This window comes from Colias croceus, chromosome 30, assembly GCF_905220415.1.
Source record: "Colias croceus chromosome 30, ilColCroc2.1".
In the NCBI taxonomy this organism is placed as follows: Eukaryota; Metazoa; Arthropoda; class Insecta; order Lepidoptera; family Pieridae; genus Colias; species Colias croceus.
Window position 1 is genome coordinate 1,098,272 of NC_059566.1, and position 27,054 is coordinate 1,125,325.

The 27,054-nt window shown below is 34.5% G+C and overlaps 1 protein-coding gene across 2 annotated transcripts; it reads left to right on the forward strand.

The window, feature by feature from the left end:
* The first annotated feature begins 1,122 nt into the window (after positions 1–1,122).
* Positions 1,123–25,611, forward strand: LOC123704763 (regulator of G-protein signaling 7-like). 2 transcript variants are annotated; one of them, XM_045653254.1, is made up of 17 exons: positions 1,123–1,711; positions 2,348–2,498; positions 8,666–8,752; positions 8,890–9,050; positions 9,246–9,304; positions 10,112–10,254; positions 11,071–11,151; positions 11,659–11,772; positions 12,042–12,123; positions 13,252–13,384; positions 16,456–16,569; positions 17,919–17,954; positions 18,445–18,537; positions 20,065–20,193; positions 21,256–21,319; positions 22,706–22,798; positions 23,136–25,611. In XM_045653254.1, the coding sequence occupies exons 1-17, from the start codon at positions 1,650–1,652 to the stop codon at positions 23,199–23,201; spliced, it is 1,668 nt and encodes a 555-aa protein (XP_045509210.1). In that variant the 5' UTR covers positions 1,123–1,649; the 3' UTR covers positions 23,202–25,611. The 2 variants fall into 2 exon arrangements, with proteins under 2 accessions (XP_045509210.1, XP_045509209.1); XM_045653253.1 differs by lacking the exon at positions 18,445–18,537 and having other exon boundaries at positions 1,124–1,711; positions 17,919–18,047.
* Positions 25,612–27,054: the final 1,443 nt, after the last annotated feature.

A 27,054-nucleotide genomic window follows, 5' to 3' on the forward strand; every position in this document is an offset into this window, starting at 1 on the left:
AAGAGGAAGGTAAATAATTTATTATGTTATAGACAAAGCGGGCGAAGCCACGGGCGGAAAGCTAGTAAATGATAAGTGTTTATAGTTTCAATTAAATCTGTAACTACGTTGTGTGTCAAAATCGAGTATAAAGGAGTCAGTTACATACAAACATACAGGTGAAGCTTATAAAAACTTGATAGTAGTAATTTGGATGTAACAAACGTAAAATATAATAATAACTAGCGGTCCCCTCGGGCTTCGCTCGTGGTACATATTTCGCAATAAAAGGTAGCCTATGTTCTTCCTCAGGGTCTAAAGATTGTCACAACTCACAGCCAAATTTCATTAAAATCGGTCCAGTAGTTTATGCGTGAAAACCATACATACATACATAATTACAAACCTTTCCTCTTTAAAATTATTAACTATATAGATAGCATAGAATATAGATGTGTAGTATGAATTGTTTCTGCCAATATTCACATAAGTCAACGAGGTACCGACCTAATTAATAAATTGTTATTAAAAGTTCATCTGAACAAAAGTTTGTAAGGCATTATTATTTATTATTCATTAATTAATATTCTAAGCTTCACATGAATTCATATTAAGCTTTGATTTGATCCAATACTTTGATCAAAATATTATAGTTTATGTTAAAATGTCAAGGCTATTTTTATTAAAAAAGATTAGATTTTTTAGCATTAGCAATTTAAATTTCTCAGTTAATTTCCACTAAGAAATTTTAATATTCAACTAATGCCATCTATGGACAATTTGGATTACTTATTTTTATCAAAAAGTAAATAGTAATGATATAAAACATATATTAATATTAATCAAATAATTAATTAATTTTATTTCTTAACCACAGTAAGTTTTGCTAATAAATTAATTGTTTATATTTATAGTTTCAAGGAAAAGCAAACCCCAGGCCAAAAATAGAACTAATAGAATCGCGCTCAATAAACTTTGTAACATGCGCTTATCGGTCCTTGTATAATACGGTAGATTTTAATTACATTCAACCATTTCGAAATCGATTCATAAACGATACATCTCAACTTTTCCGCATTATACTCCTTCCTCTACTCTTTCATTCACTCTGGTACTAATTCATCTTCCGTCTCGCTTTTACGAGACATACTTTCGTTCAAAAAAAGTGCATTTGATTAATGGCTGAATTTACTTTGACATTTCTCTACACTCGTAGAAATGAATAAAATTCGCGTTTTACGGTGATCCTCTTGCGATTTTATGAATAAAACATGACAACTAATTAATATAACGTAAATAATTTAGAAACAAATAAGTGTGACTGTGTGCTATACTGTGTTCCTATACCAAAGAAAACCCACCCTTATTATCTAGTCAGGCGAAACGTTGAAATTATTTATTTCGTGCTTCGTTTGTTTTTCTAATTGAATAGCTATGGGAGAGCCGATATGTTTTATTTTTCAATATTGTGCAGTGGGCAGTGGCCAGTGTTAATTTTTCATAGCATTCGCGCTAGGGCGCGGTGAAAAAAATAATGTTTATTTTTTAAACGTTCCAAACTCGAATTTGAATTTCGATTAAATTAGAAAATATGGAAGAAAATTAAACTTTTTAATTGATATTTTGTATCGAAATTTTGTGCGGTTCAAGTGTATGTGTTGAAATTTAAAATGGTTACGATGAACACAAACGAGAAGACGGCACAGAAGGCCTGTCAACAGGGGCCTTCAAGGTTTGTTTACATCTTTGTTTATAAAAAAACACGTAAATTTTGTTATAATTTATTACACTGTGGTTCAACTATCAAGGTATTTTTTTATTAAATTCTTTAATAATTATATTTAGTGTTTGACTAGATAGTTAAGCTCAGAATAAATTAAATGTATTGTTATTTGTTAATTATAATTTGAAAACAGTTGAAAATCTAAATTATGTAAATCATTTGAAACGAGGCATATAAAAATATGAATGTAATAAACCCTGTTATATGTATATTATACACATCAATTTATTTAAAAATTTATGTTTAATTATTGATTATTACAATTTGTGGATTATTAGCAACCTAAATTCTGTTTTATTCATTTAATTTATTGACATATTGTGTACTTCAATAAGTGAGGTCCCGAGGCCCCTAGTGGGGTAAGGGGAAGATGCATTATGCATACATCTGTTTCACTGATCGATTTTCTTTAGGGACAAGTAGGAGATCAGCCTTCTGTGTCCTGCCAGACCTAGACATTTTTTTTTCTTCATCTCCACCAATCGGGAATCAAACCCAGGACCCCTCGGTTCTACGCTCATGTTCCAACTAATTTAAATAAAAAGTTTGTAAACATAAAGGAATTTATTTTTAACAAAATTCCAGAGACGTGACAAAATGCGGGAAAGAAGCCGACAATGACAAAAAAGACAAGAAAGATAAGGACATGATAGCCAACCTGCCACCGAGTGTTCAAGCTCTGATGTCCACTATACCATCGCCGGAGGAATCTCCCAATTATTTGGCTTATAAAAAGGTATTTAGATAATGTCGTGAAGATTAAATCGTTACTACGGGAAATATTCTAGTTTATGTCGTTAAAAAGTGAAAAAAGTGGAAAAGACAACCTGAAGTACATGTGTGATTGTTATCCAGTGAAAGTGTTGTGTTTTTCGTAAAAAAAAAAACTAGTGCTAAAACTTTATAGTGACACTTATAACTGTTTGCAATCTACAGACTACCCTCAATTACACCTTACATTTCTATTGTCAAGTGAAAATGACATGACATTGACATGTTATGACAATCCATAGACAATAATATTATCTGTGTTGCCACTACTTAAATAATTAATAATAATAGAAGATAAATATCATTAACTTTTAAAAATATTTATAAGAATAATAAATATAAAAAAAAATAAAAAAAAATAAAATAAACATTCAAAAATCTTCAACGCACCTGGCGCACGTTGAAGTATATAGCCTTCATGACCGGAATGGGAGTAACCCGGTTGTGTGACCTGTATATTTGCCCTACTCGTGGGAACAAAAATGGAATCATCTAACCTAACCCAAACCAATCAAAAAAGGCTTACACAACAAATTTTTCACCCTAGTCTCTTCAATAGACCAAGATCGCAATCCCTCACTGATTGCAGCCAAAACATTACTGATATAACAAACGACAATGAAAACCCGGATAGTTAATTCTAAGTGGACTGAAATTCAAAATCGCAAGAGACAAAGAAATAGTCCCGAAGCAGATAGAAGCCAAAAACAGTCTAAAATCAGCACATACTGGCTAAGCCAGCCGACACCCACACACAATTCCTTCTCTATGCTTGATAACGATGAAGATAAAGAGGACCATCAACCCCAGCCAACAGAAAGGATACCAAAACCTCCACCTATATTCATCGACAAAGTGAATAATATCCGTCCCCTAATAAAATTGCTGGACGAAACCGTGAAAGATCTTTTTGAAATTAAAGTATTACCCAAGGATCAGGTAAAAATTCAACCAGCAACAACAGACGCGTACAGGATCATTGTCAATGAACTAGATGCTAAGGGCACAGAATATTTTACTTACAAACCCAAACAAGAACGGAACTTTAAAGTCATACTTAAGAACATACATCCATCGACTGATACTGATGATATTAAAGAAGCATTGGCAAAGCTGGGGCACATCACCACTAATATCTGGAATATCAAACAAGCACTGACCAAAACCCCGTTGCATATGTTTGTGGTCGAACTCCAACCAAGCTCAAATAATAAAGATATTTATAAAATTAAAAACCTGCTATATTGCCGCGTAAAGTTTGAACCACCAAAACCAAAACGGACTATACCTCAGTGTGCCAATTGTCTTGATTACGGACACACAAAAGCCTATTGTCGTCGTTGTCCAAGATGCATTAAATGCGCCGGAAATCATGCATCGTCCACATGTGCGCGTAAAGATCGATCGGATGACGTCAAATGCGCTTTATGCGATGGAAATCACCCTGCGAACTATAAAGGCTGCTCTGTCTTCAAGGAGCTTCAGAAAAAGAAATACCCTGCTCTTCGAGTCAGAGTTCCTCAACAAGATCTGAACATTCCTACTTCTAATCAAGTCCAACATCCAATTCAGCCATATGCTGACGTCGTTCGCAACGGTCTAAATAAGAAACCACATAACCAAAGGCCTTACCAACCCCAGCATGTAACAGTTGCAACTCACGCTCCTCCGATACAGGATCCTAATCTGGCTAATACTCAAACCCAACAAACTGAAAAGTCCAACGTAACCAATAATGACATTAAAGAACTCTTGGATATGCTTAAACAAATGATGCAACAATTGAACAACATGACAAGCCTTTTGCTAAGTGTAATATCCGACTGGCGATCGCAAACGACAAATCAAGGCAGTTGCGAGGATTTTATTCAGGCGGGAGGCAGGCGGCCCACCGTGCCCCCCCGCAACTAAGTATATTTAAACCCATAATCCTCGGCTTGTGGAATGCAAATGGGCTGTCAAATCATACTCAAGAACTAGTATATTTTTTGCAAACTCATCAAATTGATTTTATGCTTATTTCTGAAACGCATTTTACCGTCAAATCCCACTTCCAAGTGCCAAGGTACAAATTGTATCACACGAACCACCCTGATGGCGGAGCTCATGCAGGTTCTGCAATACTGGTCAGGGATAATGTCAAACACTATGTCCACAATCCAATAAGCACTAACAAAATTCAAGCCACTACCATCTCTATTGAGAGTGCAAGTGGCCCAATACTGGTCTCAGCGCTTTACATACCCCCAAAGCACAACCTAAAAGCTGAACAATATATGTCATTCTTTAATCAACTCGGCAATAGATTCATTGCAGCGGGGGACTATAACGCCAAACATACTGACTGGGGCGCAAGAACAACTACTACGAAGGGTCGTGAACTAAAGAAAGCTGTCGAGCAACTTAACCTATGCGTTACATCTACTGGAAAACCGACATATTGGCCTTCCGATCCAAAGAAGAATCCTGACCTGGTCGATTTTTTCGTAACGAAAGGTCTTCCTATCTCTTCCCTACATTGCAAACCTACATACGACCTATCGTCTGATCACACACCTGTCATAGCCGTACTGTATAATGAGCCTGTGGAAGTAACAAAACCTTGCAGGATTCATTCTCGTAGAACTAACTGGGAATACTTTCGAGAAATTATAGTCAGCACAATAGATAAACACAAACTTGAAATCAGATGACGATATAACCACAGCTGTCGAGAGTTTTAACAATTGCATTCAGACTGCTGCCTGGAAAGCTACGCCCAAACACAGAGATATTAAGATCATACCCATGTATCCACAAATAGCAACCGAATTAATACTTAAAAAGAGACAGGCAAGAAAACAGTGGCATACCTCTAGACATCCAGAAGATAAGAAAAAATTTAACAAACTAGCGAAGAAAGTTAAGAACACTCTAGAAGACATTAGGAACATAGAAATAGAGAATCGCTTGCACAGCTTAGATGCCACCTCTGCAACAGATTACTCTTTGTGGAAGACAACTAAATCTTTAAAAAGCCCAATATCTTTCCAATCACCACTTCGACGGGATGATGGCACGTGGGCCAAAAGTGACGCTGAAAAATCAATCTTGTTTGCTCAGCACCTTTCGCGAGTGTTCACGCCGAACTCTGCTGACGGCTCTAGTAAGATACCTGAAGTAACAGAAGCTCTATCGACACCGCATCAGCTTTCACCTCCCATAAAAAAGTTCACGGCAAGTGAAGTTCGCTCCACAATCAAGAATCTTAGCTTAAACAAAGCTCCTGGTTATGACTTAATAACAACTAAAGCCATGAAGGAACTTCCTTCCGTAGCCATTGCCTTACTAACTGCTATATATAACGCTATACTGCGAAGAGAATACATACCTCCTCAGTGGAAAGTGGCTGAAATCATACTTATTGATATGAAGTGGGAGTCGAGCATGCTTGAAGTGGGAGTCGAGCATGCTTCGGCACGAACTGGGCCACGCTCGCACCGGGGAAGGTACCACACCCTCACAGAATATCGGCGCCATAGTGACAGTTTACTGTCGCGTTCCGTACGGTGAGTGAGGGGTCCGGAGGCCCACATCCCTTCCCATCCCCTACCCATCCTCTCCTTCCCTATCCTCATTCCCTCCCATCCTCGCCCCTTCTCCCTAAATCCTTCCAAATCCCTTTGAGGATAGCAACACATCCACTTCCCAGTGGAGTGGATGCTTATGGGCGGCGTGTATCGCTTAACACCAGGCGACGCGTCTGCTCGGTTGCTATCCTATAGCATAAAAAAAAAAAAAAAAAAAAAAAAAATTCCCAAACCAGGAAAGGCTCCAGAAAACGTGTCCTCCTACCGCCCCATAAGTCTACTACCCGTTGCCTCAAAGATCTTGGAAATTCTCATTCTGAAACGCCTGACTCCACTGCTAGCCAAATCTGATTTAATACCGACCCATCAATTTGGCTTCCGCAAAGGTCACGGCACGATTGAACAAGTCCATCGTTTGGTCGAGATGATTAATAACGCATTCGAACACAAAAAATATTGTTCAGCAGCATTTTTGGACATTTCGCAGGCATTCGATCGTGTATGGCATGAGGGTCTTCTTTATAAAATATTCCAAGCTTTACCTATAAACTACTACCTAATCATAAAGTCATATCTTCAACAACGACACTTCTATGTTAAGCATGGAGACGACAGAACAAATCTCTACGAAATTAAGGCTGGTGTTCCACAGGGCAGCGTAATGGGTCCTGTATTATATCTAATATATACTTATGACTTACCGACTAAAGAAAATGTCCTCGTTGGAACATTTGCTGACGATACTGCTCTCATCGCAATGCATGAGGATCCTGTATCTGCCTCGGAAATGTTACAGCAAAGCTTAAATGATGTCTCAGTTTGGCTTAAAGACTGGAGAATAAAAGCCAACGAAACGAAGTCGGTGCAAGTGACATTTACCCTTAGACGCGATACTTGTCCACCCGTTCAACTTAACGGAATAACAATTCCTCAGTCAGAAGATGTGCGTTACTTGGGTATATACTTGGACAGACGTCTTACATGGAAGAAACATATATTCACAAAAAGGAAAGCTCTTAGTGTACAGTTTCGCAAATTGTACTGGCTCTTGGCACGTAACTCTGGCCTTTCACTGAAGAACAAACTTCTTTTATACAAGTCTATCCTCAAACCAATTTGGTCATATGGAGTTGAACTTTGGGGCACCGCAGCTCACTCTAATCTGGAAATTATACAACGTTTCCAGTCAAAAATACTTCGTATCATATCTGGGGCCCCGTGGTTCATTAGCAATTGCCATCTTCACCGTGACTTGTTTATTCCAACTGTTAGAGAGGAAATTCTCAAGAAACTTAAGACATATAAAAGCCGTATAAAAAATCATCCCAACGTACTTGTCTGGAACATGATGGAGCCCACTCGCACTTTTAAGCGCATAAAACGGAGAGCTCCTCAAGACCTCCTTCCACCGTAGAATCAGACTCACCTTGATCATAGAAAATATTATATGGAGATGCCACTGGGCGTTTGCCATGCATGCCAACATTAAAACTTTTAACCACCAGCTTAATGCTTAATAAGGCAGATTGCAGGTTTAGAGGAGATTAAAAAAAAAAAAAAAAGATAATGTTTATTTCAGTATTATACACAATAACACCAGAAATAGAGTATAAAATATATTTACACAATATATATATATAAGAAATGGAATATATAAATATAATTTAAGAATATCAACTAATCCATACTAATATTATAAAGCTGAAGAGTTTGTGTGTTCGTTTGAACATGCTAATCTCAGGAACGACTGGTCCGATTTGAAAAATTCTTTCTATGTTAGATAGCCCATTTATCGAGGAAGGCTAAAGGCTACATATCATCACGCTAAGACCAACAGGAGCGTAGCAATGCCGGTGAAACCGCGCGGCACAGCTAGTTTAACATAATTCACACAAACATTTGAAGAATAAAGAAAAAAATTGTTCATCGAAATTGCAACTCTTGCAATGACATTAAAATGGTAACACTCAAAGCATTCATCTAGTATATAAAATTCCCGCGACACAATGTTAGTTACCGTACTCGTCCAAAACGGCTGGACCGATTCTCATTAAATTTTCTGTGCATATTGGGTAGCTCTGAGAAACATGTATTTTTCATAACCATAAGTGATAGAGTAAGGAGAACAACGTTTGCCGGGACAGCTTGTAAATACATAAATGTTAATTATAACTTTACAATATTGGCGATGACGACGCGGTTGGCACAGTGGTAAAGTAACTGCCTACTGAGCCGACGGTCCCGGGTTCGATTCGCGGTCAGTGCAAATATTTGTGTGATGAACTCAATTATTTGTTCTTGGGTCTGGGTGTTATTATCTATATATGTATTTATTAAATATTATATTTATCGTAGCCTAGTACTCACAACACAAGCCTTAATTGAGCTTACTGTGGGACTAGGTCGATTTGTGTAATAATGTCCTATAATATTTATTTATTATTATTATTTATTTTAAAGTCGGTCTTTTTGCTTACAGCTATTTCTGCCAAACAACTTTTGCAGAGGATTATGGATTAAAATTTTAATAATATTTAAAGAATTATTAACTATATTTTTTCAGATGGAGGCCATAGTGGAAAAGATGCAAGATGAAAATACAGGTGTTCCTGTAAGAACTGTTAAGAGCTTTATGAGCAAGATACCCTCTGTGAGTATTCTTATAAAAAAAATATCTGAACAGTGCTATTGACTTTCATTAAAGTTAAATAAACATAATTTTTTTGTACGAATAGTACATGCAAAATTTACTAATTAAACTAATATATATAAAACATAATTTTTCAGGTATTCACCGGGTCAGATCTCGTTGCATGGCTCGCAAGACATTTAAATATAGAAGAGACATGGGAAGCGCTACATTTAGCACATTTGTTAGCGGCCCATGGCTATCTCTTTCCTATAGACGATCATTGTTTGACTGTGAAAAACGATAATACTTATTATAGGTATGTATTTTTATTTATATCCTAATTCTTGTTAGAAAAGTACCATTAGTATAAATAATAAAGAAAAACTGACCTTGTATTGATCCCTGGAGCACCCCATTGTGTGATTTATACATAATATGACTATAAATTGTATTCATTTTCCTTTTTTAGATTCCAATATGAGTATTTATTAAATTTTTTCCCCTTTTATAGATTCCAAACGCCATATTTCTGGCCTTCAAACCAGTGGGAGCCAGAAAATACTGATTATGGTATGTATAAAAAAAACACAAAAAAAGGAAAAATTAAACAAGATATTATAATCACCATTAAACGGAGTAGTCACTGGACGACTTCCGTACAAAACAACCTTAAATTCTTAAAATATCGCTGAATATCTGAAAATTGATAGATTGCGATGATGAAGATTTAAAAAAAAAAAAAAGGAATATTATTCATTTATTTCAATTAACCAACTTCATAACTATTTCATGTTAATTTTAAAACTCGTTTCTAAAATATAAAAAAGTGTTTATTTTTTTCACATTTCTCAAAGCACTTTTCTATAAAATTACTTGCGTCATGTGTTCAAACTCTACCAAAAAGTGTCCTTTTACGTCTAAAATTGCGATTGTAAAATGTCTGTCGTTTGAAATCGGAATATTTTGTTGTAAAAAGTGTATTTTTTACTTTATATTAATATCTCTTCTTTGTTTATTTATTTTAGTGGAGTATGAATACTCCACTAAGTTAGTTCTAGGTGGTATGAAAATTGATAACTATGTTCAAGTTGTTTATTCTAGTATTTTTTCCATACGCCAAAGAAGTATAACTTCTAACGAGTGTACATAAGTACACACACTCTTTTTTTTTGTATAATAGTGTATTTATACACTTTTATCTCCGCTCAAAGTTCTTATATTTATAGCATTCTAATACGTTCAAAAAGCTTCCTATTTACGTAGAAAATCCGGATTTTTTGTTGTAAAACGAAAGCTTCTCCATATATTACAAAAAATTGTTATTTTTTGGTATAAAAATAGTTATTTTTTGTATAAAAATCAAGTTTTCTCCCATAGCGGTGTATCTGTGCAAGCGAACGATGCAGAACAAAGCTCGCTTGGAACTAGCGGACTATGAGGCGGAGTCCTTAGCTCGCTTGCAGAAGATGTTCAGCAGAAAATGGGAGTTTATTTTCATGCAAGCTGAAGCGCAGAGTAAGGTGAGGGTTTTTATTAAATTCTTAAATTTTATAATAAAAATTAACCAAAGTTAACAATCGGTCTTATCTAAATTACCAGACGTTATTAACCGACTTCTAAAAAAGGAGGTTATTTGTTTTTTACGATATGTTTTTTGCTCAAAGAAATTAAATGTTTCAAGAAAAATACAGGGAGTTGGTATGTGGTAGTGTTTTTTACAGAGTTTAAAAAAATATACGTATATTTGTTGCTCTTGCCATTTTTTACTTACCTAAAATGCGAATAAAAAGTAAGGTGGTTCTATTTTTCTCTAAGAAGATGTAGGTAGGTTGTGAATTCTTTCCGTATAATTTTATCGTAATTTTCTTTGTATAATCCATACTTATAATATTATAAATGCAAAAGTAACTCTGTCTGTCTGTCTGTTACCCAATAACGCCTTAAATACTGAACCAATTTGCATGAAATTTGGTATAGAAATATTTTGCTACCCGAGAAAGGACATAGGTTACTTTTTACCCCGGGACATAGGATAGGTTTTATCCCGGAAATCCCACGGGAACGGGAACTATGCGAGTTTTTCTTTGACTGCGCGGGCGAAGCCGCGGGCGGAAACCTAGTACTAATATATTTTAAAAATGCTAAACATGTTTTGGCTGTAAAATTTTTTTACAAAATTAACATAGGATTGGATTCATTTGTTAGTTTTTTTTTCTAATTTCCTTAACCGATTTTCACAAATTTCTGTTAAGAACTAATAAAACACTAGTAAACTAGTATATTTAAAGTATTTTTAAACTTAAAAATAAATAAATTTCCCTATTAATGATTTCCAGGTGGACAAAAAACGTGATAAACTCGAGCGCAAAGTTCTCGACAGTCAAGAGAGAGCGTTCTGGGATGTGCATCGACCTATGGTAAAAAATAAAATAACAAAGAAAAAAGGAAGGAATTGTATTTAAAACTAGCTGTGCTTTGCGGTTTTACCCGCAGTGCTCCGCTCCTGTTGGTCGTAGCGTGATGATATATAGCCTATAGCCTTCCTCGATAAATGGGCTATCTAAAACTAGAGAATATTTCAAATCGGTCCAGTAGTTCCTGAGTATAGCGCGTTCAAACAAACAAACTCTTCAGCTGTACAATATTAGTATAGATTTTGTAACTTCTGAATATATAAAGTATTTGTGTCAGAGTTTTTATAATATTTACCGATTATTATGCTATTTTTTTAGTGCTCTCACGTGAAGCATCCATCTGGATAAATCATTCGTTTCATTAATAGACTAGACATTTTATTAAACGGCGTTAAATGAACTTTTCCCAAAAGATACACCATTACAAACGATACAATTGAATATCATTCAGGCTGATTAAACGCCATTTAATCAAGAGCCTAGGCAATTAATTAAACTTATCTTTCACAGCCGGGCTGCGTCAACACAACAGAATTGGATCCGAAAAAACTATCACGGGTGAATGCTTTAAAGCAGAAAAGGTTACAGCAGTGTCAAGAAATTATATTACAGCATAACTTGAAGGTAAATAAAAAATAAAAATATACTAATACTAGCTTACCGCCCGCGGCTTCGCCCGCTTTGTCTAAACCTAATAAATTATATACTAAAACCTTCCTGTTGAATCACTCTATCTATAAAAAAAACCGCATCAAAATCCGTTGCGTAGTTTTAAATATTTAAGCATACAAAGGGACATAGGGACAGAAAAAGTGACTTTGTTTTATACTATGTAGTGATGATTATTAAAGAATAAATTAATTAATAAATATACCTAATATTATTTATTTCAGAACAATCCAATAGTAACAATAACGAACGCCCAAGAGAGTGAAGAGGCAATACAAAAAAGCGCAGATGCTGTTAAAGAGAATGGTGAGATATATTTATATGTATTAATATTAAAACGAGGCAAAAAGAAAAATCTACTAAAATCCATACTTAATATTATAAATGCGAAAGTAACTCTGTGTGTCTGTCTGTTCTTCAATCATGCCTAAACTACTGAACCAATTTTCATGAAATTTAGTATCGAGATATTTTGATACCCGAGAAAGGACATAGGCTACACTTTTTATGCCGGGAAAATGACGCAATCCCGGAAATCCCACGGGAACGGGAACTATGTGGGTTTTTCTTTGACTGCGCGGGCGAAGCCGCGGGCGGTAAGCTAGTAGTTTATAAAATTTTCAATTTCATATTATTTATAAGTTACAAGTGTGAAGGTATAATTAACAGTGATTTAAAAAAAATATCTTTATAAGCTATCTCTGTACCAAATTTCCTCCAGATTGGTTCAGTGGTTGAGGCGTGAAGAAGAGACAAACAAACAGAGTTACTTTTCCATTTATAATAATAGAAAATTGAATTGTAATGAGGGTTTATATAATGTCCAAATGAATATATCTATATAATTGAAGAGTTTGTTTGAACGCGCTTATCTCAGGAACTACTGGTCTGATTTGAAAAATTCTTTCGGTGTTAGATAGCCCATTTATCGAGGAAGGCTATAGGCAATAATATCATCACGCTAAGACCAACAGGAGCGGAGCAATGCGGGTAAAACCGCGGAGCACAGCTAGTAGTAAGTTATTGTAAACTATTACTAAGATATGCAATACAATACAATACAAAATTCTTTATTTAACACATACATACAGAAGAAAAGAAAGAGAAAAGAGATAAACATATAAGATACAACGTGTTAAATAGGCGGCCTTATCGCTTTCAAGCGATCTCTGCCAGGCAACCTTTGGATAGGATTAGTAGATATAAGCATGGAAAAAAATGTGTGCGTGTACTAGTGTACACACGTAAGAAGTGAAACTTCTTTATGACCTTATTTTTCAAAAAATAATTTATTATATGCAACTTTACCGAAATACGTCGAATCACGCGTGGTAGGGATAAGAACAAGATGTCGCGTAACGGAAAAATGTTTCACTCAATTTTTTTCCAACCCTAAACTTCAATAATTAAAATAACAATAAATTAATTTTTCAGGTGAAACATCAAAATCAGAGCAACCAATAGAAGAATCTATCGACTCACAGATAGAGGCAGCCAAACGGCAAGTGGCTGTTTTAAAAGCGAGACTCGAAAGAAGGAACGTTAGAGTCAGTAAGGTTGCTGAGATGTGAGTAATTTTATTATTTACTAGCTGTTGCCCGCGGCTTCGCCCGCGTTTTCAAAGAAAAACCCGCATAGTTCCCGTTCCCGTGGGATTTCCGGGATAAAACCTAGCCTATATTACTCTTGGATAATGCAGCTTTTCGAATGGTGAAAGAATTTTTAAAATCGGTCCAGTAGTTTATGAGCCTATTCATTACAATCAAACAAACAAACAAACAAAGAGGCAGCCAAACGGCAAGTGGCTGTTTTAAAAGCGAGGCTCGAAAGAAGGAACGTTAGAGTCAGTAAGGTTGCTGAGATGTGAGTAATTTTATTATATTCATAGTTATTTTATGTATAAGTAAGGAAAAGAAAGCTTATAAAAGCTTCCCCGCGGCTTCGTCCGCTGTGTCTAAAACTATATACTAAAACCTTCCTCTTGAATCTATAAAAATCAGTATCAAAATCATACATACAGACAGACGCGGGAAGCGACTTTACTCTATACTATGTAGTGCATTAAAATCCATACTAATATCACAGATTAGAGAATAGTTACTTCGTAACAGATACATCACTCTCATACAAAAGCTAAAATACCTACGCTATATTTACCTACAAAATGCGCCGCAACTCGGCTGCAGTAAGAAATGTACTCTACGAACACGCAACGAGAAGCGAGTTTCCCGCGCACGCCGCGTGATTGTGTCATCAAACGAAAACTTTAGGGTTGTACCGAGCGCGTAAATTAAACACAGAGTTGCTGAAACACTTAATTTTTTATTGTTAATTATATTTGTTACATTATACAATAAAAAAAATGAAATCTTATTGATAGTAGTTGTTTCCTTCGGTTTCACCCGCGTGGACCCGCTATATGTGTCTCCTGGATAAAAAGTAGCCTGGTAGGTTGTTATTCACTCTTGAACTCCGACACCCGTCCACATCGCAATAACCGGGCATCTTGGTAGCGAGCGCGGGAAACGTGACGCGGGTGCGCAGTCTCGCGTGTGCCAACCAACTGCCGCTTGGGTCGGTACCGACCTACTGTGCGGTAGGCACTTATAGCGCGACCTTGAGCGAGTGACGGAGGCCTGCTAATATTATAAATGCGAAAGTAACTCTGTCTGTCTGTCTGTCTGTTACTCAATCACGCCTAAACTACTGAACCAAGTTGCATGAAATTTGGTATAGAGATATTTTGATACCCGAGAAAGGACATAGGCTACCTTTTATTGCGAAATATGTACCACGGGCGAAGCCGGGGCGGACCACTAGTGGTTATATAAAAGAGAAAAATAAAATATTATATATTTGACTTGAGTAGAAATTAAAGCCTTTTTACCGGATTATAAAACGTTTTATTCGTTACTAGGTTTCCGCCCGCGGCTTCGCCCGCGCAGTCAAAGAATAACCCGCATAGTTCCCGTTCTCGTGGGTTTTCCGGGATTATGTCATTTTCCCGGGATAAAAAGTAGCCTATGTCCTTTCTCGGGTATCAAAATATCTCCATACCAAATTTCATGAAAATTGGTTCAGTAGTTTAGGCGTGATTGAGTAACAGACAGACAGAGTTACTTTCGCATTTATAATATTAGTATGGATATTATTTAACATGTTTCGAAGATAGTCAGTGCCTTTTCACACGTACCGGTTACTATTTTCAACTTTCTTTCATATCAAAAGAACTTTAACTTCTTTTTTAATGGCATATTAATTAGGTTTTTTATCATTTATTTAATAAAACATACTTTTTTTTTTGTAAAGGCACCCGTCATCACAGGGTGTTCGCGCCACCTCTGCATGGTCCAGAGACTTTTCTTGCTTTTTTTTTTCAATTATGGGAGACATGCATAGAGTATATATATATCATATTGTGTACAAGCCGGCGCATTCTTTTTCATAATCAGAGCGCATTCTAAATTTCAATTTCAAAATTAGAATTCTGATTGGTTTTGTTTTTGGTCGATTTTTGTATAAATACGGGTATTGTGTGCAAATAAAATCATCCCGTCCGATTAGGGCCCTTCTGGCCTCCTCCACTCAAGCGACAGCTCAAGCCGAGGTTCGTGGTCCCCGTGGCGGGGGGACGCCCTTGTGCATGTCGCTACCAGGGTGAACCTTCAGTTCACCCCCGCGTCCGCGTTAAAATGTAGAAGCCCTTCTGGCTAACATTGAGAAACACCATACAAAAAAAATAAAAAAAATAAAATAAAATCATTACGATCCGAATCATCTTTGAGTTCACAACCCCTCTACACAATTTTTAGAAATATTAGCATACTGGTTTACTTACATAATATAATATAAATATAAAATAAAACATACTTGAAATAATGTCAGTCAATCCACTATATAGAAATCTAAGATAGAATTAATGTCAGTCAATCCACTATATAGAAATCTAAGATAGAAATAATGTCAGTCAATCCACTATATAGAAATCTAAGATAGAAATAATGTAAAGAAAGAAAGAAAGAAAAAAAGCTTTATTGCCACAAAAACTTAGATTAACTTAACTTAAAAATTATAATATATAATATTAGGCAATCGGAACAGACTCAGCCATGCTGTGGGCTACCACCCGAACAGCGCTGATTTTCAGTCTGCCCGCGTATTTTCCGAGGTCCTACATTTATATAAATACTAATAATAAAATTACATCTATAACTGTTCCTATCACTAAAAGTAAAAATTTATAAATACGTCCGCATATTGTGTACATATAATATATGCATATACCTAAATACTATAAAATAAACAATATTATTATACTTAACTACATAAATATTTAAATAATTCGGATAGATAAGTGGGTATTTATATTATTTATGAATGAGAATATATAATATATGTATTGTAATATGTATATGGATGGGAATATTTGTAATCAACAATTTTTCTACCTGCGTGATGATTCTGCTGTCTGTTTGTTCAAGAGTATCCTTTTGTATTTATACTTGAATGAAACATAAGACATGTCAGTCAATCCACTATATAGAAATCTAAGATAGAAATAATGTCAGTCAATCCATAATTTATTAATTTTTATGTAAACTTACTTATAATTAAAAATACATTTATTTTATTTTACAGGTTCATATCGTACTGCGAACAATATTCAGAATACGATTCGTTCCTAACTCCACCAGAATGGCCGAACCCCTGGATCAGTGATACCACAGAACTGTGGGATCAGGAAAAACAGTGGTATGTGATGATCATACAATACAAAATCATTTAACACACACATACACAAAAAAATAAAATAAAGAAACATATTTTAATATGAAATTGATATTTTGGTTTTATGGCATTCAAATGCTTTTTATATATAAATTTATAAAGAACTAGTGGTTCGCCCCGGCTTCGCCCGTGGTACATATTTCGCAATAAAAGGTAGCCTATGTCCTTTCTCGGGTATCAAAATATCTCAATACCAAATTTCATGCAAATTGGTTCAGTAGTTTAGGCGTGATTGAGTAACAGACAGACAGACAGACAGAGTTACTTTCGCATTTATAATATTAGTATGGATAGAAAAAATTCGATCACTCAGTGGGACTCGAACCCGCATCCTTCGCGCCATTCCGGGGCGGATGCCTCACCAACTCAGCCACTCGTGACCCGCCAGAGCGATCGAATTTATTCTATTATAATAAATACTAGCTTTCCGCCCGCGGCTTCGCCCGCTTTTTCAAATAAAAACCGTTCCCGTAGGATTTTCGGGATAAAACCTATCCTATGTCCTTTCTCGAGTATCAAAATATCTCTATACCAAATTTCATGCAAATTGGTTCAGTAGTTAAGGCGTGATTGAGTAACAGACAGACAGACAGAGTTACTTTCGCATTTATAATATTAGTATGGATTAGAGAACCATCAAATCAACAGATTTTATCCTTGTTACCTCTGTTAGCTACCACATTCGAGAGTTTCGTATAGAAAATTATTGGGCGTCTCCTCAAAATAAAGCTACTCACGGAAAATTAGCTTGATAAGTAATCACGTGCAAAAATGGGCGAAGGATCCTGGACTATATTTAAAGTACTTTCCATTCAGAGCCCATCGAAAATTTCCACACTGTATAATATTAGCAAAGACTAGCTGTTCCGCGCGGTTTCACCCCCGTGGCTCCACTCCTGTTGGTCTTAGCGTGATGATATATAGCCTACTAGATTTCCGCCCGCGGCTTCACCCGCGTTTGCAAAGGAAAACCCGCATAGTTCCCGTTCCCGTGGGATTTCCGGGATACAAACTATCCTATGTGTTAATCCAAGTTACCCTCTATATGTATGCTAAATTTCATTGTAATCGGTTCAGTAGTTTTTACGTGAAAGAGTAACAAACATCCATACAAACTTTCGCATTTATAATATTAGTAGGATAGTCTTCCTCGATAAATGGGCTATCTAACACCGAAAAAATTTTTCTAATCGGACCAGTAGTTCCCGAGATTGGCGCGTTCAAACAAACAAACTCTTCAGCTTTATAATATTAGTATAGATATATTAATTAAGATTTCAAATTAATTTTAATTAATTCTACAAATTTCACAGCAAAGAGCCCCTCCCACTACGCCGTGTGCGACGTTGGTCGTTCTCTCTTAGAGAACTCCTACGAGATCCTCCGGGAAGAGAGCACTTCGAGAGATTCCTTAGCAAGGAGTTCAGTGGGGAGAATCTTAAGTAAGTTAAAGAGAGAGAGAGAGAGAAATTTGGTTAAGAGCGAGTCGGACACGTAACGCCACACGTAACATTTAAACATGACACGTGTGACACACCCCTAACATCACACATGCCCTCACACGTGTGACACACCCCTAACATTACACATGACCCTACACACGTGTGACACTATACATGACTCTTCACACATGACACTACACGTCTGAAAAACTACTTGTTTGACACACTACACTCGTATTTATTTATTTATGCTTTATTGTACATACATACCAGGACAAACAAACTTAGACCATAATTTTATACAATAATAACGTAATCGTATTAATCTCGTAATACATATAACACTCAATACATAACAACATAATATTACACTTAAAGCATGGTGAATAGGCAATTGGTCGTTCTCTCTTAGAGAACTCCTACGAGATCCTCCGGGAAGAGAGCACTTCGAGAGATTCCTCAGCAAGGAGTTCAGTGGGGAGAACCTCAAGTGAGTTACAGAGAGAGAGAGTGAGTTGGAGGGAGAGAAATTTGGTTAAGAGCGAGTCGGACACATGTAAAACATTACACGTAACACTTAAACATGACACGTCTGACACACCCCTAACATGACCCTACCCACGTGTGACACGTGTGTGACACTATACATAACTTTTATATGATCGAGCAAAATACACGTGTGTAACAAATTAGCACAGTTTTTAGGCAAAATCTTGAAGTGTATTGATAATTTTTTCTAAAAGCGTCATATAATTGCAAATACATGAAAAATTTGATCTTGCAAACCAATTTTACTCCGCTTCGCTGAAAGGACTCCCCTTACGCCGTTAGTACACCGACGCATTCGTATGCGGCAACGAATCTCTGCGGAACTACTGCGTAGCGAAATATCTGCGGAACGTTAGTACACAGCAATGTTTTCGCAACTTTTTCGCAATGATATGCCATTGTAATTTTCTCCATGTTTGAAGTTTTCTCCATGCTACCTCTTTTTTGTACGTATTTTCATAATGTGCGTGTCCAATTGTGTATAATATGGGATAATCATTTTCAGTGACATTTTCAAATTGACATATTATTATTGAATTTAATTTAATGTAATGTTGTATTTTCCTGTTATTGAAGGTGCAGTAGACCATATTGTATTCAATTGTAAGCTATGTAAAATAATATAGACTGTATCCTTTGTTGGAAAATCATAAATATAAATAAATAAATAAATAATCTCGAATAGAATGCAAAAATAATTCAGTATTTTCGGCATCCATGGCGCGAAAATCTGTCCTCACCGACAGAATGCGATCTGACGCTTTGCGATGCGAAACATCACTAGCGTAAACGTATGCGTCTGTGTTATTTTATTACTTTATACTTATATTATACTTATGTTTTATTTAAAGTTTTTCCATGTATGTTATCTATAATAATATAAGCGTATTTTATGTAAGTTATGGTGACCTTATTTATTTATCCGTATCATATATCCACAAATTATATTTAATATATTGTTTTTAATTGTATTTAACATGCAAAGCGGCTGACAATCTGGATGTCATAAGGGTGTCACTGAAAATCAGTGCTGAGGCGTTATGGCTCAGGTATCCTGAGTGGCATCCTTTTTTGGCGCACGCAACCTCACATATTTTGATGGTTTTATAATTATTTTGTTTTACTTTACTTTATTTTTTTTTCTTATTTTTTAAACTTCGTACTTTGTAATGTTTATTATGTACTTGTGAGTTGTGTGTGTTTGAAATAAATGATTTCTGATTTCTGAAATGATTTCTGATAATGGTCATTTCGCAGTTGCGAAACAATACTGACAAGGACGCATCTATATCATCTATCTATGTGCTAGAGTGAGACATATCATATGCGAAAACCTGCCATACTACTGACAGATTTTTCGTTGTTTCGCTGCCGCTCGCGAATGCGTCGGTGTACTAAAGGCGTTAAGTTTGAATCCTCCTGCAATACAACTGCAATATTTTTAAACAATATGTTTTCTTATTTACAGATTTTACCTAGCAGTCCAAGAATTAAAATGTCTGCCCATACGTCGCGTGGCCTCTAGAGCCAAAGAGATATGGAAGGAGTTCCTAGACTGCAACGCGCCAAACCCCGTCAATATAGACGCGGCCAGCAGGTGAATATAATCAAATCAAATCAAATATCAAATCAAATGTTACAATCAAATCAAATATCAAATCAAATGTTACAATGTCTGCCCATACGTCGCGTATATCAAATCAAATACCAAATCAAATGTTAAAAAAATGTGTGCGTGTACTAGTGTACAGTGTACACACGTAAGAAGTGAAACTTCTTTATGACCTTATTTTTCAAAAAATAATTTACTATATGCAACTTTACAGAAATACGTCGAATCACGCGTGGTAGGGATAAGAAAAAGACGTAACGGAAAAATGTCACGCGTAACGAAAAAATGTTACAGTAAATTTTTTTCCAACCCCGATAAAGAAGTTTCACTTCAATAAATAAATTTCAAATTTGATATAGACTCGAACAGACACGTCCAATACTTGAATGCCCTTCACTACCATGGCAATGTCAAAGTGCACTCCGTGAGTCAAGCGTTTGCATTCGGTAAATCCGATAAATATTATATATATCCGACAAATCCCTACTAATATTATAAATGCGAAAGTAACTCTGTCTGTCTGTTACGCTTTCCCGCTTAAACTTCTCGACCGATTTTGATGAAATTTGGCACAATCTTTAGACCCTGAGAAAGAACATAGGCTACCTTTTATCAAAACACCACGCGGGCGGAAGCTAGTCTTAATCTTATCTTAATCTTAATATATATAAATCTCGTGTCACAATGTTTGTCCTCAATGGACTCCTAAACCACTTAACCGATTATAATAAAATTCGCACACCATGTTCAGTTCAATCCAACTTGAGAGATAGGATAGTTTAAATCTCAAATCGTTTTAGAGAAAGCGGGCGAAGCCGCGGCCGGTAAGCTAGTATATTATATAAATCTCGTGTCACGATGTTTGTCCTCAATGGACTCCTAAACCACTTAACCGATTATAATAAAATTCGCACACCATGTGCAGTTCAATCCAACTTGAGAGATAGGATAGTTTTTATGACATGTAAACATGTAGGTACCACGGGCGAAGCCGGGGCGAACCGCTAGTATATTATAATTTAAAATATAAATATTATCAATTTGCAGGGAATTGACAAGAGTCAAAGTGGAGTCTGGTATAGCAGACCGGTATTGCTTCGATCAAGCGCAGGTTTGTATTTTATTTTATTATTTTACACAAATAAAATGTTCACTTCCTTGGGCCTTAGCCAAACGGCAAAACGCCAAGGAATAGAATACGCTATCGATAGAAATTGACATAAGCGTATGATGTTTTGCATAAGGATTCGGTCACCCTACCAACGACAACGACGACCACGAACAAAATTTTCATCCAGTCGCAATTAAATAAAATTGTGCAAAACACAATTAAAAATGAAATTTAAGAATTTCCTGTCGTATTGGTGTTTGGAAAAAAAAATTTTGAGATCAATGGATAAACAAACAGGTTTTTCATAGAAACGGTGGCTCCTAGAAAAAAATGTATTTAACCTTTTTTATAGATAATTAGATTATATACAATTTTGGTTCAGGTGATTGTATGATAAACTTACCGTCTCGGCGAAAATCGCAAAAAACCCTATTTCTTTTTATTAATTGACCTCGAATTTTTTTATTCCTGAGTACCAGAATGACGAGAGATTTTAATATTGATTTTGAACAAATTTCGGCAAGATTGGAACTTTGGTCGTGGTCGTCTGCGTCGTTGGTAGTGTGATCGAACCATTACCAAAATGTCATGAGCTTATGTCAATAATTAGCGTTAGCAGTTTCTATTCCATGGCGTTACGTACGTTTGTCTAAGGCCCCAGGGGGTCTTCTTACTAATATTATAAATGCGAAAGTTTGTGAGGATGTGTGTGTGTGTGTTTGTTACTCTTTCACGCAAATACTACTGAACCGATTACAATGAAATTTATCACAATAATAATAGAAATCCATACTAATATTATAAATGCGAAAGTAACTCTGTCTGTCTGTCTGTTACTCAATCACGCCTAAACTACTGAACCAATTTGCATGAAATTTGGTATGGAGATATTTTGATACCCGAGAAAGGACATAGGCTACTTTTTATTGCGAAATATGTACCACGGGCGAAGCCGGGGCGGACCACTAGTAAATATATAAGTATAATAGAAATAAATAAAATATAGAGGGTAACTTAGATTAACACATAGGATAGGTTTTATCACGGAAATCCCACGGGAACGGGAAGTACGCGGGTTTTTATTTGAAAACGCGGGCGAAGCCGCGAGCAAAAAGCTAGTCTAAAATATTTAAGTCTAACACTTTCAAACCTTCTCTATTTAAAAAATCGTATCAAAATCCGTTGAGTTTAATTTTTTTATATCACTACATAGTAAAAAACAAAGTCGCTTTCTCCATCCCTATATCCCTATGTAATATGTATGCTTAAATCTTTAAAACTGCGCAACTAATTTTGATACGGTTTTTTAATAGATAGAGTGATTCAAGAGGAAGGACTATTAAATTTTAAGTACTTTAATATTAATAAATACATCTTCATTTTCAGGCCCATGTATACCATCTTATGAAGTCTGACAGTTATTCAAGATATCTTCGTTCGGAAATGTATAAAGACTATCTCAATGGATCCAAGAAAAAGGTAATTTTTCAATACATAATAATACTTCGGAAAAATTTCGAAATGTGATAAAAATTATTGTAAATTATTGTAGAGTGATTAAAATTTTAGTATTTACGCTTTTGAAGTAAATTATTTTAACATTATTTAATAACTAGCTGCGCTCCGCGGTTTCACCCGCGTGGCTTCGCTCCTGTTGGTCTTAGCGTGATGACATAGCCTATAGCCTTCCTCGATAACTATCTAACACTAAAAGAATTTTTCAAATCGGATGAATAGTTCCTGAGATTAGCGCATTCAAACAAACTCTTCAACTTAAGTATAGATAAACAAATAAATAAAATATTTATCGTTTCAGACATCTGTAAAGGGGATACGATCTATCGTGTCGTTCACCGGTCGTAAGGAGACTTCTACAAACTAAAAAAGGAATTTAAATAAATTTGGTGTTAAATTTGTGAAGAATGTTCTAGAAGGAATTCGAATTTCGAATTTGGAACGAAGAAGGAATTTGATGTTCGAATTTGGATAATGGAATTGATTTAAAATTCGAATTTTCGAATGTTTGTTATTTGCGTGGACGGTAAAACGTTCTAGAAGGAATTCGAATTTCGAATTTGGGAGGATGGAATTGATTAAAAATTCGAATTTTCGAACGCGATTTTGAATGTCGAATGTTTGTTTCGAATGTGAATTGATGTATTTTAGAATTAAGAACGGTTTATTTTGACCAAAGACATTTGTTTAATTCATGTTTATTTTAAGTTTTAAAACCGACTTCAAAAAATCTTATCTTTTTTGTGTTAGTTACTTCAGAACTTTCTTATGGGTGAATCTTTTTTGATGGATTTTTTATTTGAAAACTAAATGACATTTTGAAGACGGTTTAATTTTTTGTTAAAAAAACAATTATTTCTTAGAAAAAAAATTCTTAGATTCTATGTCTATATTATATATATGTTATAGAAGCAATTTTACAATATAAGTCTTTATAGTTGTAGTTCCTGCGTAATGCACAGACATACATAACGTAGTTTAAGAAATTATTAATAAGATCTTCAATTAAAAAAAAAATAATTTATTATAAATAATTTTATCTTCAAATTTCATACAAGAGGCTATTAAAACCAAAATAAACTAATTCAAATAAAAATATATATGAATATTTCAGGACAATTTTCACACACGGCACGATCTGATCCCATACTAAGCTTTCGCTTGTGTTATGGAAACCAGATGGCTGATATACATACATATATAATTTTAAATAAATACTTATATAGATAATTAACACCCAGACACAGAGCAAACATCTATGTAATCTATGTTCAACAAATATTTGCTCTGGGTGGGAATCGAACCCACGACCTCTGGTTTTAAAAATAAATAAAAATAATTTATATAAAAAAACAAGACAAAAATGCGAGTCTAGTAATTTAAAAGACTTAATGTAGTAATAAATAATTAATAAAATAAGAAATGTATTATCTAGAATATTTATTTTCTTCGTTTAAATAAATAAATTAAATTGGATAAAAAATTTTAGGGTTCCGTACACAAAGGGTAAAACGGGACCCTATTACTGAGTCTTTGTTTTCTGTTTGTCTCCATGCTGTATCTCATAAACCGTGATAGCTAGAAAGCTGAAATTTTCACAAATTATGTATTAGTTGTCGCTAAAACAACAAATACTAAAAACTATAGATTTATTCAAAAATGTCATAAAAATCATAAAACCTCAAATAAACAACATCCTACCATCTTTAGTATACGCAGTAGTAAAAATGTACAGAAAAGAACATTTTTTTTAATAATTACCTTTTTAATATACTTACTAATAAACAGTTAAACAATGGATAAATTTCTACCATTTTCTACCATAGCTGTGTCCTGCTCTTGCTCACATGAAACGTCAATCATAAAAACAAGACAGGTTATTGCAATAACTAATCCATTGCAAAGCGAATGGTTAACATTTAATAAGTAAGACCGTTAAAATATTTCTTTACCAAAGTTTAAAAGACTGCTAATGTACTGCCTGAAAAAGAATAAAAAAATGCATAGAGCTGTAATTTTTAATTTATTTCTTTTGCGAAGGAATTGCATTTTTTTCTTTTCAATATATGAAAGTATTGACTTTAATAATGACTACGATGTAGTCGGATTTTATTGTGAATATATCAAAATAAAGAAAAAACAATTAAAAAATCGGTCCAGCAATTTTGCGTCTCTGAAAAGTTGATTAAAATAATCTCTTTCTTATCTTAAGTAGTCTTTTAATTTTATTCTATTGAGTACCAGAAAACTGCTGGACCAATTTTGATATTGTTTTTTTCTCTTGTGCTATGACAAATATCGGGAGAAGAATCTCTATTGCTCTTATAATTTTTAATATGTTTCGTCATTTTACTGCACATTTTTTTTGTGTGTTCATCAAGACATATAAAACAAACATAATACGCATTTTAATAAATAACATAAAGTACGGTTAGCAAAAAAGAGCGTATATGCCGAGCACACGTGTCAGAAATGAAACTTCTTTAGCAAGATTCACAAAATCGTCGCTTTACTCCATGACGTGACGGTATTTCCATGACGCGACCTTGAAATTTTACTCTAAAGAAGTTTAACTAATAAAACTGATTCATTTTAGCATTATTATTAATAATCTATTATGATTGGTGTTAGTACTAATCTAGTCTTATTTTCCATTAGTTATAAATATGTATGTATAACTAGATTTCCGCCCGCGGCTTCGCCCGCGTTTGCAAAGGAAAACCCGCATAGTTCCCGTTCCCGTGGGATTTCCGGGATAAAAACTATCCTATGTGTTAATCCAAGTTACCCTCTATATGTGTGCTAAATTTCATTGTAATCGGTTCAGTAGTTTTTACGTGAAAGAGTAACAAACATCCATACATCCATACTTACAAACTTTCGCCTTTATTATATTATAATATTAAGATTATTTAATTATAAGTACTGTCGGCAAAAAAATCTTTTTTTATAATTAAAAAAAAACAGTTTTTCTGTTTCTATAAAAAAATAATTTTCATTGTCAAAACGTAGATTTTAATGATATTTTTTTTAATAAATGAACGTTTTTTTACATTAAAATTACTCTCATTGCTTATATTAAGAAAATCAATTTTTAAAATTTTCTGTATTTTCTAATAGCTTGAAAACGGCTGTATCGTTTTTAATGTGATTTCCATTTGTGAGGTAGATCTTGTTATAAAAAGTAAGTTGAGTTGTTAGAAAAATAATTAGCGTTGCGCACAAAAATGTTTCATATAATATGTATAATGTAAGTAGAATTTTAAAATTATGACAATTTAATAAATCAATAAAAATTGATTTCTGATTTTTTTATAAAAAAAATATGCTTGTATAGTTTAAAATTCAGTCAAATCAATATATAAATTAATTTTTAACAATATTTTATATCTAAATTTTAAATGTATAGAAAAACCCTTGACTTATGTTTTTCTGTTTTTATTTATATTTTTAAACATTTGAGTCTGTTTTCGTGCCAAAACTACAATTTTATTATTTTACTTTAGTGAAATGATTTTATACATCTTATCACTGTTTTATTAAAAACACTAGCTTTCCGCCCGCGGCTTCACCCGCGTTTTCAAAGAAAACCCGCATAGTTCCCGTTCCCGTGGGATTTCCGGGATAAAACCTATCCTATGTGTTAATCCAAGTTACCCTTTATGTGTGTGCTAAATTTAATTGTAATCGGTTCAGTAGTATTTGCGTGAAAGAGTAACAAACACACACATACATTATCACAAACTTTCGCATTTATAATTTAGTAGGATTTATTATTAAAACTCAGTCAATCATTAAATTTTAAATTATTCAATTTTAAAGCACTCATTTTGAAAAAAACTAAAAATCATTAGTAAAATTGCACACAAAAATACCTACCTGTTAATAAGAAAAAGACAACTCTTTTCATAAAAAAAATGAAATTTTGGCGCGTTTTTTCTAGATTTAGTGAATTTTTTTAAAATTTCTTATGTATTGTAGAAAATAAGTAATGAAAAGTTGTAGATGGTGCGTTTACTCATTTTTAAATTGTATTTTTTTGTAATATATGTTCTAAGTGTCAAATTAGTTGAATGTTCAATGTACCAAAGTAAATAAATTATTTTAAAATTATTCGTGTGTTTTTATTTTACCTACCTTTTGATGCCAAATAAAAGTTTGAAGATGCCTTTTACATTACATTAGCTATACATACTTATATAGATACTAGCGATCCTCCC

Bases quoted from the DNA above. Each gene is read 5' to 3' on its own strand.
- LOC123704763 (XM_045653254.1), top strand. From the start codon at position 1,650: ATGGTTACGATGAACACAAACGAGAAGACGGCACAGAAGGCCTGTCAA. The intron at 20,194-21,255 runs GTGAATATAATC...ATCAATTTGCAG, and splicing joins AATATAGACGCGGCCAGCAG to GGAATTGACAAGAGTCAAAG. The intron at 22,799-23,135 runs GTAATTTTTCAA...TTATCGTTTCAG, and splicing joins TCAATGGATCCAAGAAAAAG to ACATCTGTAAAGGGGATACG.